This window comes from Aegilops tauschii, chromosome 4, assembly GCF_002575655.3.
Source record: "Aegilops tauschii subsp. strangulata cultivar AL8/78 chromosome 4, Aet v6.0, whole genome shotgun sequence".
NCBI lineage: Eukaryota > Viridiplantae > Streptophyta > Magnoliopsida > Poales > Poaceae > Aegilops > Aegilops tauschii.
Window position 1 is genome coordinate 142141994 of NC_053038.3, and position 13684 is coordinate 142155677.

The 13684-nt window shown below is 45.2% G+C and overlaps 1 protein-coding gene across 2 annotated transcripts; it reads right to left on the reverse strand.

The window, feature by feature from the left end:
* Window positions 1-354: 354 nt before the first annotated feature.
* LOC109778282 (acyl-CoA-binding domain-containing protein 5) lies at window positions 355-12431 on the reverse strand. Of its 2 annotated transcripts, none has more exons than XM_020336831.4 (16): window positions 12121-12431; window positions 11579-11700; window positions 5886-5964; window positions 5638-5796; window positions 5443-5520; window positions 5245-5349; window positions 3710-3776; window positions 3536-3597; window positions 3312-3451; window positions 2963-3089; window positions 2771-2885; window positions 2509-2597; window positions 2026-2109; window positions 1049-1810; window positions 908-967; window positions 355-762 (listed from the first exon to the last, which is right to left on the reverse strand). In XM_020336831.4, exons 2-16 carry the CDS (start codon window positions 11623-11625, stop codon window positions 682-684), a joined length of 2055 nt encoding a protein of 684 aa, XP_020192420.1. In that variant the 5' UTR covers window positions 11626-11700; window positions 12121-12431; the 3' UTR covers window positions 355-681. The 2 variants fall into 2 exon arrangements, with proteins under 2 accessions (XP_020192420.1, XP_073352539.1); XM_073496438.1 differs by lacking the exon at window positions 12121-12431 and adding an exon at window positions 11948-12081.
* Between the last annotated feature and the right edge of the window lie 1253 nt (window positions 12432-13684).

A 13684-nucleotide genomic window follows, 5' to 3' on the forward strand; every position in this document is an offset into this window, starting at 1 on the left:
CAATGCAATATTATGACGTGATGTATCTTGGTATTTGATCATGAATTGTGCACGCCAGCTATTGATCCAGGGACTAGAACAGAAAATAGAGAGATTCATGTTCCTTATCCGGGACCAGGTCGCCACAAATTTGCACTACATGGGTCATAAACATGTTATTTTTACCGTCGAACACACGGGCAAATTACTACTCCCTCCGTCCGAAAATACTTGTCATCAAAATGGATAAAAGGGATGTATCTAGAACTAAAATACGTCTAGATACATCTCCTTTTATCCATTTTTATCACAAGTATTTCCGGACGGAGGGAGTACAAAATGAAAAGAGAGAGTTTCACGCTCTCTCAAGAGAAGTTTCAAAAACAAGGATATGCACATTACTAGATCAGACAGTTGCAAATCAATCCACATCTCACAACCTTAGTATCTAGCACACAATCCTCCCTACGATGGATCAGAACATATGCATACCTGAGGCATGTTTGGTTCATTACCGCACTTTGCCCAGTTTGGTCGCCACAAAAGATGCGAATTCACACAACCCAGGTGTGGCGAAGCATGGTAACCAACCAAACACGCCCCTGATGTTTTGACGGAAAAATAGGCATGGTAACAGTTAGTTTACATCAGGATGCAAGGTATTCGCATCGTCATCCACATTTGAGATTTGACCTCTGGAACCTAGAGATTCTGAGGTTTTCTTTGTGTAGGTGACCGTCCATCCATTGATTGCAGCCTTTGCTTCAGATGAAACACTTCAACCTGGCAAAGCAAATATCACAGATGCAAATGTAAGTAAAACTGGATATCAGCATGGCAAATCATGAAAAAATGGAAACTGCTATTGGCAGTCCCTCTGTATCTACCAATCAGGAAAGAACCTGATTGTTCAACGCTGCCATTATACCTGGAGCTGGAATGCCCTCGCGCGCTCTCCTGCTAGAACTCCGCGGGTCGAGTGCAACTCCTGTTTAGGGGGTAAAATAGTCAGTACAACTGCATAAACACTGGTACAATTAGAGATCACAGGGATATTATTATTTTTTGCCTTCTGAGTTTCATCCATGACTGCCTTCAAGAACGCCACTTCACGCTCGAGCCGCACGTTATCAGCATGGACAGTGTTTGAGGCGTTGTTCGAATCTTCGTGTGCCTGTTCTAATCCTCCCACTTTCTCCTTCAGCGCCACAACTTCCCTGTCTCTCTCAGCTAGCCTCCTCTCTAGCTCTTCCTTCGTGTCAATGACCAGAGATAAGTTCTTTTCTGCTTCATCTTTGCTCGCCATTGCAGCGGAAAGTTGCTCTTCCAACGCCATGTTTCTCCTGACCAGGTTTGCGATTTTTGTATCATGCTGATGGTTAATGTCAGACGAACTTCTGCCCACCCTCTTCGTTTTAGCATCCGCATCTGGAGAATGATATGTGTCACTCCGCTGCTTTTGGTTTGCGAAGGATGGTAGCTCAGAACAATCGTCAACATCCTTGTACTTGTCATCGTCGATAGGCTTCTGCAGTTTTTGGGCCAGGCTGCATTCCTCCTCCTGACGGAACTGCCTGCGGAGTGATGAGCCGCCCACCTTCGAGTTATGTAGGAGTGAATCAGGGAGCGATTTCCTCCCAGATGAGCTTTCCACTGTTGTCGCGAGACTATGCCTTGCTACAGAGTTAGAGTACAAAGGATCACAGTTGTTGAGGTGATCGGCGAGTTCCTTTGAGCTAGGAGAAGAGTCCTCATACATTAAGGGTTCTGCATCAGGGGCAGACCGCCAACTGAAACAATGTTCATTTTGCAGCACCACTAGTACTTCGACCTTCGAAAACACAAAATAATCTGAATTCAGCAATAGTAGCTTGATCAAGAAACAGTTCAAGTGTTTTCTAAGCAAAATATGAAATAAAAAAACAGAACTACATTTTGAAGCAAATATCAGAAAATCCCCTTGCAACGAAAGAACAAGAAAATGAAGTCCAAAACTCCTGATGCTAAAACTGGCTATTCTTTTACTTAAAAAGGTTAGTTTTTCACCTTATCAGATGGCTCCTTTTTGTTTCCTCCAAATGAAACAAGAACAATCTTATCCCTGTAGTACAAAGGAACCATGCTGAAACCCTGCACGAGTTGTATCTTCAATTGTTCAGCAACTAGAAAAATGGCAGCACTGGAATAACAGGGATTTGAATAGGATTTGCTTTCGGAGAGTGTTGTTTCTGCTCTACTTCAGCATGGATTACATAGGAAACAACTACGATGATCTTTATTTTTCTAGTAAGGGGGGCGTATTCGACTCTAGTCTTCTAGTTAAAACCTTGTCTAACTCCTTAATTAATGGATGAGGCAAAAAAAATTGCCTCCATTTCGAAAAAAATATGGTACAATAGGATTACATAGGAGAGTACAACTTTATACAATCCTAAACTTTGCATTCTGTACATTTTAGGAAGGTTGAATATGATACAATACATGCCTTCCAAGATCACTTGGAATCCATCAAGGATGACTTGCACTTACTTTCTTGGTAGTGATGGAGGAACTAGGAGGTACTACACAAACAGACCACTTGGATTCTAGGACATCAAAGACCCAAGTTTCCGGATGACCTGATAGAGACCGAGAAGACTTGTTAGAAAATGACCAGAAGCCATGGTTCAAATGAAGCAACTCTTTTAAGAAATGAACACACTTCTGGTTAAGGGTTAGAAATGAAACTGAACCACTCATATGGCATATTATATACAATTGTATGAATGAGAGCATCACATTACAAACTTACGCCTTTTCTTGCTTCCACCCCCTGCTATATACCATTTCGTCCCACAGAGAGCTCCACAGCAACCTGCCCGAGGTGATGGATGATGACCATGTGTTCTCATTCTTGACCATACCATCTAACAAGAAGAATGATTCTTTCAGTAGGAGATCAACAAGATTTTTTTTTTTTTTGCAGAAACCTGATCGAACATACTGTTTCAAAATCTAGAGCGTGGACATCATTCAAGGTCTTGGATTTTGATTGGCCTCCAAAAATCAAAAGAATTCTATCATCGTAAAGTGCAGCAACATGATTGGATCTTGGAGAAGGTCCAGCACCTCTAAAACATGAACTTGGCTTAGTAGCAGAAAATAGCACATCAAATCAAGAGAAGCATCAAGAAGGTTCTATGCATTGAGTGTTAATTAAATTTTATGTATTGGCTCTGCAAATAACTATGGACAAACCAAGTGTAATTGAAAAAACATTCTTACTTGGCTTCTTTTTTGTTTCATTTGTTTATTGACATAACACTTCTTAGTTTTAGAAAAGAATGACTCACTTATAGTTCAAAGGAAGCCATGTTAAGGACTTCAGATCAAACATATGAAGGTCATGTAGTTTCTTCCCTTTGGTATCCTCGCCCCCAAAAAGAATTAAAACAGGGCCTGCTCTAGTCACTGTATGACCACTTCGAGCCACCTGAAATTATCAATTGAGGAAAAAACTTCTCTCATTTTGCAATGAACATTTGAGCATTATATAAATCAATGTTCGAATATGTACCGGAATGTCGCCCTTCGCTTCCATATGCGACCAGATCTCGGTTTCCGTATTGAATGTCCATACTGCAGTAAAATAAATGATAAGGTCCAAATTATTTCTGCTGAAAGTTTAACATTAAATCAGATAACTAAAAGAAATACATGGGATTTTCAGAATTAAGTAGGACAGTCAAACCTGATATCCGGTCAGAAGATGGCTCGCTTTTCCCTCCGACAAGAATGACAGTCTTGCCCCATGGAACCTAAGATTCAAAAGAAAACCATGACGAATGTAACAAAATTCACTCAAAGCGCAGCCCACCTCTGGAACTCTGGGCATGCATGTGTAGCACCTCACTTTGGGCTTTTGTACTCATTTCACCTAGAGGTGTAGTGTTAACCCCTAAATGCTACCAATTGGGCAAGCAGGCATTATATGCATGCAATGTGGTATTAAGGGCTGCAGAGTTGCAATTGAAGACAAAATGAGAAACGAGAAGTGCTAATCATTGTTGTAGTAATGACTTCGGCTCTACTTGAGGTCCCACCCCTATCCTACATGGCCCACCACATAGGTAGTCAACAAAAGTCAAGGACAGTCAACACCAGTCAAAGCAGTCAACAATAGTCCAAACTATCCCCCATGGGTTCAAGCAAGACACCCTAGTCAACGAAAGTCCAAGCCAAGCTTCATGGTCAACAAAGTCAAAGGAAGAAGACCACATAAAAGAATGAGTCAAAGTTTAAAAAAAACAAGACCAACCCAAGGGCTAACCCTCGCTGGTTTTTTTAATAGGAGAAACTCTGCGAGCACCGTGCGTCCGAGCCGGGACTCGAACTCGGGTGGGCTGGCAGCAACCCCAGCTGACCACATAAAAGAATGAGTCAAAGTTGAAGGCAAAGGAACAAAGAATAAGTCCAAGCAAGGCTTCGTGGTCAACAAGTCAAAGGAAGAAGCCCAAGCAAGGAAGCCCAAGAATAGTGTAGAGCTTCTCCCTTAATCAGCCACAACCCACCTCCTAGCCCAACTAGAGGTACATGGGCCAAAGAACGGAAAATTCCGTAGTTCTACGCTCCTAACTCCTCACTTCAAGGGTACCCTTTGTCAATGACCCCTAGGCTATATAAGGCCCCCCATGGGCATGTAAATCACTTACTCCCACATGAATAAACTCAAAAGGAGGGTCACTCTCCCCTAGTAGCTCTCTCAGAAGAGTTAGGAAGGTCGAGATTCGGAGTCCAAGGGACCTTCAAAGTCCCGGACTAGTCGGGCCACACTAAGTGTTCCATGCGTAGGCACCACTCTCGACGACCCTTCCATAGGACGTAGGTCGCCCTCCCACGAGGCGACTGAACCTATTTAAAAAACATCGTTGTGTCACTTTGTCAAGTCCGCGGTACCCACCCCCGCCTACTAATATTTAACCACATCGCTAAGGATACCCCTACTCGAAAGTTGATTCTTGAACTTCAACAATCATCATTCTTTATTTTCTCAAAAATCACCATTCTTTACCTACATTTTTTTACAAATCATTCCTTGGTTTATTATTCACCAAGGAGAGACTACCAGAGTATAACTTCCAGTAGATTTATTAAAGATAAGGGACTATAACCCAAGCATGCACCAAATGACAACCCTGAAATGCACTACTAGTCTAAGGATATCATATGAGAAATTGAAGAAAAAGACCAGAGTAGTAAAAGAACAATGAGCTCCAAGAAGTATACCAGGCAATGTCCTTTGCATGGTCGAAACTGCGCACGACGTCCAGCTGGTGATACACGAACTTTAGAAGCCACAGAATCCCATGTAAGCTTGTCTAAGCTTAATATCTGAAGTGTATATAAAGATGATATCACGAAGTTAGCTCAAAACTGACATAAGGCCATGACAGATAGGCTCGTCTAGAAAAACAACATCAATACCTTTGTATCATCCAGCAAATGATTACCGGAATCTCCACCGAAGACAATCATTTTGCTCCCTACCATGGCTGCTGCATGCTGTTTGAAATGGTAACAAGATGAATGTGTTATAAAGGCTTCAGTATAGAAACCGATAATGATGAAAACATCACAACTTCCTATACACTTCAAAACATCAATAAGATGGTTAATTACATCAAAACGAGGACTCGGTTTATCCCCGTCCGTTGACAATACTGCCCAGTTCTCTGAGTTTTCAAATGCACGGCCATTGAGGTCAAAAGTATCAGAGGAGCAACGCCAAGCAAGGTCGTCAGGACGGCCACTCACTGACGTAGCCACTGGTTCTTCTCCCTGAACAAATAACCATTTAAACACAATCGAAATACAGGTGAGTCAGAAACAACAAGTGAAGTAAGTGAACAAGAATAGCTCACACTCACAGTGAGGTGACTGGACCGCTTGGTGGGATGGGCAGGACTCCGGGGGGCATGGAAAGGATCATGCAGATGACCCTTCAACCTGTAGAAATCACAAGACCATGGAAAAGGTGAGAGCTAAGAGTGCAAAGAAGCATCAAATTAGGAAAATGGAGATGGGGAGTAAATGGTTCGGTTTCATCACATTTCAATCTTCTCTCCTGAGAAACAGGAATCTTATATATGAAGAGGAAGGCTAAGATGGTCAAGCAAGGCTAGGTTACAAGAACGAACCCAGATGTCTACAGCTCACAGAAACTAAAATCACTTGACCAAAGATCACAGGAAAATGTATGTCGAGTACTCGGTGACTTGAACTTGATTCACATTTATGAAAAGGCTATGTCCTTTGTGCATCATATGATGCAGAGGCCAGGGTACTCCCCTTTTCAGGGAAAAAAAATCACACAAAAAGGATATATTAGTTCTCCTTCCTGAAAATCGTCTAAATGCTCAGGCGACTAACCATAGAATCAGCAAATCTAACTAAGATCTCTCCTAAAAGGATATCTATGACAAATAGATATCAGTGTTAGAGTAGTCATTATGGTATACGACTTCTAGTCCAAGTCAGTTTTGTACCCCTACCCTAAGTCGGTTCGTACCCTCTTATATACTCTTGTATGCCGCACCAAATCATCAATAAGCAACAGTTTTATTCACCTTTCATGGTATCAGATACCGGTCCCAGGGTTTAGGGTATGGCTCCGCCAACGCCACCGCCGCCGCCGCCGCCCGGCTACTTCGAGCGCCGGGCCGCACTCATCGCCAAGGCTGCCAACGCCGCGGCCGCTTCTCTCTCGACCCTCACCATAACTCCACAAAACTACCCTGCACCCATCCTCGCCGCACCAATATCTCTTGCTGACACAATCTCCGACGTCAGCCCCTACATCCCCATAGTTCTTGATCTCGCCGCCCACAACTACTACCATTGGAGACATCTCTTCGATCTCCACCTCGGCCGCTGCAACATGCGCTCGCATGTCGCCGCCAACTGTCTTCCCCGCCCCGACGATCCGCAATGGTTGAAAGACGATCTCGCGATCGTCCAGTGGTTCTACACCCGCATCACCACCGAGATCTTCAACATGCTCGATCACGACGACGCCACCGCTGTCAACATCTGGCACTCCCTCCGTCAGCTCTTCCAAAGCAACACCGATGCTCGGAAAAACGCTCTCCACACCGAGCTTCGCAATATGGTGCAAGGAGACGCCCCGGTGAACCTGTTCTGCCAGCGCGTTAAGACCATTGGTGATGAGCTCCGCGAACTCGGCGATACAGTTAGCGACTCACAGCTAATCAATATCGTCGTCGTCGGCCTCAGCGAAGACTTTGACAAGCAAGCCTCGTTCATACCGATGATACGGCCCCCTCCTACCTTCACTGAAGTTCGTTCCTTGCTACAACTCGCGGCGGAAACACAAGCTCGCAAGGACTCTCGCCCCAAGGTCTTTCATGCTGCGGCTCGTCCTCCTCTGTCGTCTACACCAGCGCCGCCTTCCATGCTAGCTCCTGCCGCTGGGCCGTCCGCATCGTCATCTGTTCAACCGCCCCCAGGCTGGCGTCCTAGTCCGAACTACCGCGGCAAAAACCCTATCTACAGGCCGCCGTCGACTCGTTCGGTTCCGCCTACGACATCACCAGCACCGAGTTCTGCACCACCCACCAGTGCTCCATCTGCGGTTGCATGGCGGCCTCCTCATGATCCTTGGACGGGGCTTGTTCAAGCATGGCCCATGCCCTGGTCCGCTCCGTCCACCCTCGGTGCTCCGCCGGCATACTCAGGTGCCTGGCAACCCGGCCTTCGGCCGCCTACTGGTGCTCCCAGGGTTCTCAACCCCTGACAGCCGGCCAATGCCTATCACGCCGCCCCGACGTATGCTCCTTATGGTCATTACACCACCGACGGCGGCGCCTACTACACACCTCAGCCGGCCCTGCTCCCGACGCCACCCCCACCACAGCCGACCAATGCCTACTACACTCCCCAGCCGGCCCTACTGCCTTCACCATCGTATCCGCCGGCACTGCTTCCGACGCCACCCTCACCTGCGACGCCGAGCTGGGATCAAGCTGCCTTTCTCCAGGCCATGAATAACTTTGTTGCACAAGGAAACCCAGGTACGGATTGGATCTTTGATTCAGGGGCCTCTAGTCATATGTCTGCATCTAGTAATTGGTTATCTTCTTGCACTGAATCTCCTTTCCCTTCCATTATCCTTGGAGATGGATCATCTATTCCTATATATTGTGTTGGCCAGGCTCAACTTCCCTCTTCCACCAAACCTCTTTTACTTCGCGATGTTCTAGTTGCACCCGCCCTCATTAAAAATCTTATCTCTGTTCGCCAATTTACTTGCGACAATCTAGTTTCGGCTAAATTTGACCCTTTTGGTTTATCTGTGAAGGATTACCTGACCAAGGCCGAGATCGCTCGCTTCAATAGCTCCGGTGATCTTTATTCTCTTAATGGAGTTCCTGCCGCCACCCCTCCAACATCCATGCCGGCCTCCGTCGATCTCTGGCATCGTCGCTTGGGCCATCCCAACCCCGCCATCTTAGCTTCTATGCTTAGTGAATTTACCATACCATGTAATAGGGACTCATAATTCTGGGTTTTGCGAGTCTTGTCAATTAGGCAAACATGTGCGTCTTCCCTTTAGTTCCTCTAGTTCTTGTAGCACTTATCCCTTTGAATTAATACATTGTGATTTATGGACCTCTCCCATTGCAAGTGTTTCGGGTTTTAAATACTACCTTGTTATCCTAGATGATTTCACCCACTTTGTCTGGACGTTTCCTCTACGCAACAAATCCGAGGTCCATTCTCTTTTCCTTAATTTTCAACGCTATGTGTCTGTTCACTTCTTCCTCCCAATTCGCTTTATCCAATGTGACAATGGTCGCGAGTTTGATAACATTAAAAATCGTACTTTCTTCTTACAATATGGCATCCTGCTTAGGTTCTCATGTCCCTACACCTCCCCTCAAAATGGTAAAGCAGAACGCTCTCTTCGCACCCTCAATGATATAGTTCGCACTCTCCTCATTCAATCATCTATGCCTCCCAAGTTTTGGGCTGAAGCCCTACACATGGCCACCTTCCTTCTAAATATTCGACCTTCTAAAACTAAACCCAACACTACTCCCTATTATTCCCTCTTTCTTTCTCACCCCGACTACTCCGCGGTTCGTGTTTTCGGCTGTCTCTGTTTTCCCAATGCCTACGCCACTTCTGCAAATAAATTGTCACCACGCTCTATCCCATGTGCTTTTCTCGGCTTCTCTGACGAGCACAAAGGCTATCGCTGTCTCGACCTTCACACCGGACACGTTCATGTCTCTCGTCATGTCACGTTTACTGAGCACATTTTTCCTTTCTCACAACGCACTACTACACCATCCAACACCCCTAGCTCCACGAACACCCCCTCTCCCCGTCCTTTCCAACTATATACTCCCCTACCTGCCGAACACAACTTATCACCACCACCATTAACACCCATCATAGCCAATCCCAACCATACACTCACCCCACCCAAGACGTCCCCAACACCCCCGACCCCTGCTCCCTCCCCAACACCCCCGGCCCCTACTCCCACTCCACCACCCAGCCCTGCTCCCACTCCACCACCCAGCCCTACTCCTTCGTCCGACTCTTCCGCTGCGCCGGACTCACCAATACCCACCTTACCCCCTCGTGCTATTCCTACAGCAGCCCCGATTAATTATCATCGCATGCGTACTAGGGCCAAATCAGGATTTCATCAACCCCAAGACCGCCTAAACCTTCATACCTCCGTATCTCTCACTTCTCTTCCAAAGAATTACAAAACTGCTCTACTTGATCCCAATTGGGCCGCTGCCATGCAAGAAGAATATAATGCTTTACTTCAAAACAACACCTGGCAACTTGTTCCTCGTCCTCCCAATACAAATATTGTTTCTGGCAAATGGATTTTTCGCCAAAAGTTCCACTCCGATGGGAGCCTCTCACAATATAAAGCCAGGTGGGTTTGTCGTGGCTTTTCTCAGCAACAAGGAATTGATTACGAAGAAACCTTCTCTCCTGTTGTTAAACCTAGCACCATTCGCACCGTTCTTAGTGTTGTTGTCTCCTCTTCATGGCCCATTCACCAACTTGATGTTAAAAATGCTTTCCTCCATGGTTCCCTTCAAGAAACTGTCTACTGCCAGCAACCTCTGGGTTTTGAAAATCCATCCTTTCCAACTCATGTATGTCTTCTTCAGAAATCTCTCTACGGTCTTAAACAGGCCCCACGAGCTTGGTTTCAACGCTTCTCCTCCTTCATTCAAACAATAGGCTTCACTCCATCTCTCTCCGGCACCTCTCTTTTTGTGTATCATCAAACTTCTGACACTGCCTATTTACTTCTCTATGTAGATGATATCATTCTTACCGCCTCCTCTCAAAAGTTCTTAGATCATATTGTCTCTCTTCTTAGATCTGAATTTTCTATGACTGACCTAGGACTCCATCATTTCTTAGGCATTGCTGTTGTTCGAGATTCCTCCAGCCTTTTTCTTTCCCAACGCCAGTATATTCTTGATCTTCTTAATCGTGCTGGTATGCTTGACTGCCAATCATCTCGCACTTCTGTCGATACTAGTTTTAAACTTTCGGCTACCGGTGAACCCTTTTCCGATCCTACTCTCTATCGTAGCCTAACAGGTGCTCTCCAATATCTCACCATTACTCGTCCTGAAATCTCTTTTGCTGTTCAACAAGCATGTCTCTATATGCATGATCCCCGGGTTCCTCACTATAATCATGTTAAACGCATTCTTCGGTATTTAAAAGGAACTCTCAATCATGGTCTCCACCTCAATAATTCTTCTCCAAACTCGCTTACCGCATACTCTGATGCAGACTGGGCTGGTTGTCCTGACACTCGAAGGTCCACTTCCGGTTTTTGTGTTTTTCTTGGTAACAATTTGATTTCTTGGTCTTCGAAAAGACAGGTTACAGTCTCACGTTCGTCGGCCGAGGCTGAGTATCGCGCTGTGGCACATGCCGTTGCAGATACAATCTGGATTCGGCAGTTACTCTCCGAGCTACACAGGCCTATTGAGCAGGCCACTATTGTCTACTGTGACAACATATCAGCAGTCTACATGACCAGCAATCCAGTTCAACACCGACGCACAAAGCATATTGAGATTGATATTCATTTTGTTCGTGAAAAGGTTGCTCTTGGTCAGGTTCGGGTGCTTCATGTTCCCTCTACGGCTCAGTTTGCTGACATTTTCACCAAGGCACTGCCTACTAAGCCGTTTCAAGATATCTGTTTCAGTCTCAACGTCGTCGAGCCTGCCATTGATACTGCGGGGGGATGTTAGAGTAGTCATTATGGTATACGACTTCTAGTCCAAGTCAGTTTTGTACCCCTACCCCAAGTCGGTTCGTACCCTCTTATATACTCTTGTATGCCGCACCAAATTATCAATAAGCAACAGTTTTATTCACCTTTCAATCAGTAAATAAACCAGCCCATTATTACCTAAATAAAAAATATATAAAGAAACCAGTAGGAGTACTAGTTAAGAGAGAAAGAAAAAAAACTGGCAGTAAAGAAGAGGGGAGCTTAGATTTATGAGCGGATCCTGATAGAAGGGAACCAAAATTTGACCTCCCCAGCTTCATCCGGCGACGAGAGAAACCGAACATCTTGGGCATTGCGGCGTCTTGAGCTCCAACTTGTTTCCCTTAGAAACGGAACGGCGAAACCCTACTAGCGCAAACTGTTCTCACCTGCAAACACGGAATGCTAGGGTTAGCCGAGTAGGCTATTAGTTAAGAAGGACGAAAAAAATCGTCATGTGAAAAATACGGGAAGAAGTCAAATATTTTTCCTTTTTCTGAAAAAGATATTGTCATTGGAACTCGGGAAAGAACAGCAAGACATCAGGAAATTCAGGGGTGGGGGGAGGACATGAGCCTTGGGCAAAGAGAAACCAACAAATAGAGTAGCAATGCAAAAACAGGGGAGAGAAAATACTTTATGCAAACAGCGCCTCTCAGGTATTGTGCCAGAAAAACTTTGCATTTGTTTGAGGCTCTCAAGAACAAGAAGCAACATCGGGCATTGGCGGAGCCAAGAAGCAGGCAGGCACGTGCACAAGTAAGAAGAGGGAAATGAGGATTCAGATAGAAACACAAGTTAACCCCTACCTGTTGTTGGGTCGGAGCAAGAGGAGAGAGCTCCGGAGGGAGGGAGGGAGGGCCAGTGACACAGAGCGAGCGGCGGCGACAGTGACACAGACCTCTCGCTCGGAGCGAGAGTGAGAGAGAGGGGGGAAGGATGGGGGAGGGGGGAAGCCTCTGAGCGGGACCTGCCTGCCTGCCTGCTTTGCAACTGTGCCTGTGCGGAAAGTTTTACAGGAGACGGTTGCGGTGTGGCTGCCATGGCCGATGCAAAAGCTGATTCACTTTACTGTTTACCATGCATGAGAGATGTTATTTACACTTTACAGCGCCCCTCCGATTCTTTCTTCTTCCTCTTCTTCAGATTTTTGTGTCCATTGACTTCAGGTGTGCCTCGTGTGTGTCGAGTCAACACTTTCTTGTAGAGAGAGAAAGACGGTGATAGTGCCAGGAAAGATGTAGTAGGAGTAGCTTTTAATTCGGTGGCAAACCAACATTGCAATCTGTTTTTCACATGGTGCCTGGTTAATTACCACAGTGGTACCACAGGCTCACAGCCATTGGCCTCACCTGTGCGCTGCCGTTGCTGCGCTGTGCTGTGCTGCGAGACATGCATGAGAGAAAGCCTGCATCAGTCAATCACTGCCCCTGACCCTGAGTCTGGCTCCCGTGGACCAAATTTTGCATGGAATCCACCGCAAAGGGAGCACATACAGCGTCTATTTAGTCTTTCTTACATCCGTTTGTCAAAATAAAGAGTAGTATTTTTTATGAGATTGTTACTATATTCAGGAGATCTTACGCTAAGATTCATGAAAAAAACATGTTTTTAATATCTTATGTCACTTGACTGAGACTTTGTTAAGTCTCACCATTTTTTATAAGAGATGGGCTTCGACGCTCGCAAACCACACAAAGCATTTCAACATTTTGTAATGCGCATAAAGTTCGGGCATATCACCATTGAGAGTATCTGGATTACATGATGGTGGAACATAGGAATAGAAAAAACAGACATATCTTTCCTCAGAAGAAAAAACACATATCCTCCAGAGTTGAGAGTGCAAAAAAGAAGACAATAAAATACACAATAATTGCATGAATAATTGTTTGGAAGGAACACGGGAAAAGAAAGATAAAATGCCTCGATCCCACACGATCGAGTCTAGAAAAAGGTTGGCGTGGATGTTCAAATTCCTATGAAACTGAGGCATGTGAATCCATTATGTAGGAATTTGGGTGCCATCATTTCCTTGATCCAAAGTTAATCCTCAGGAAAAAATTGAAATAATTGAAATCCTAAAAAATCCAAGCGTGATTCGCAGAAAAGGAAAAACATATCACCATTCCAGCGTCCCTCTCGCTCTTTATACCATTTTGTTGTATACTAGAAGGGTTGGAAGCGCTTCGCTGCATTGCTAGTGTTGTTGGGATTCATTTTCTTTATTTCATTTGGCGCATGGAAGAGATGAAACTATGTCTTTTGATAGAAGAGGGCGGCCATGCTTCGAGATGTCGAGGCAACTACAGGTATGTCTTTTGATAGAAGTTGTTCAATTATGCATTTTTTAGAGCATGAAATTATGGATAA

Excerpts from the sequence above, each read along its gene's own strand:
- LOC109778282 (XM_020336831.4), bottom strand. The coding sequence starts at position 11,625 with ATGCCCAAGATGTTCGGTTTCTCTCGTCGCCGGATGAAGCTGGGGAG. Across the intron at positions 5,965-11,578 it reads CGCCGGATGAAGCTGGGGAG|GTTGAAGGGTCATCTGCATG; the intron begins GTCAAATTTTGG and ends TGATTTCTACAG. Across the intron at positions 3,777-5,244 it reads CATGCAAAGGACATTGCCTG|GTTCCATGGGGCAAGACTGT; the intron begins GTATACTTCTTG and ends TTTGAATCTTAG.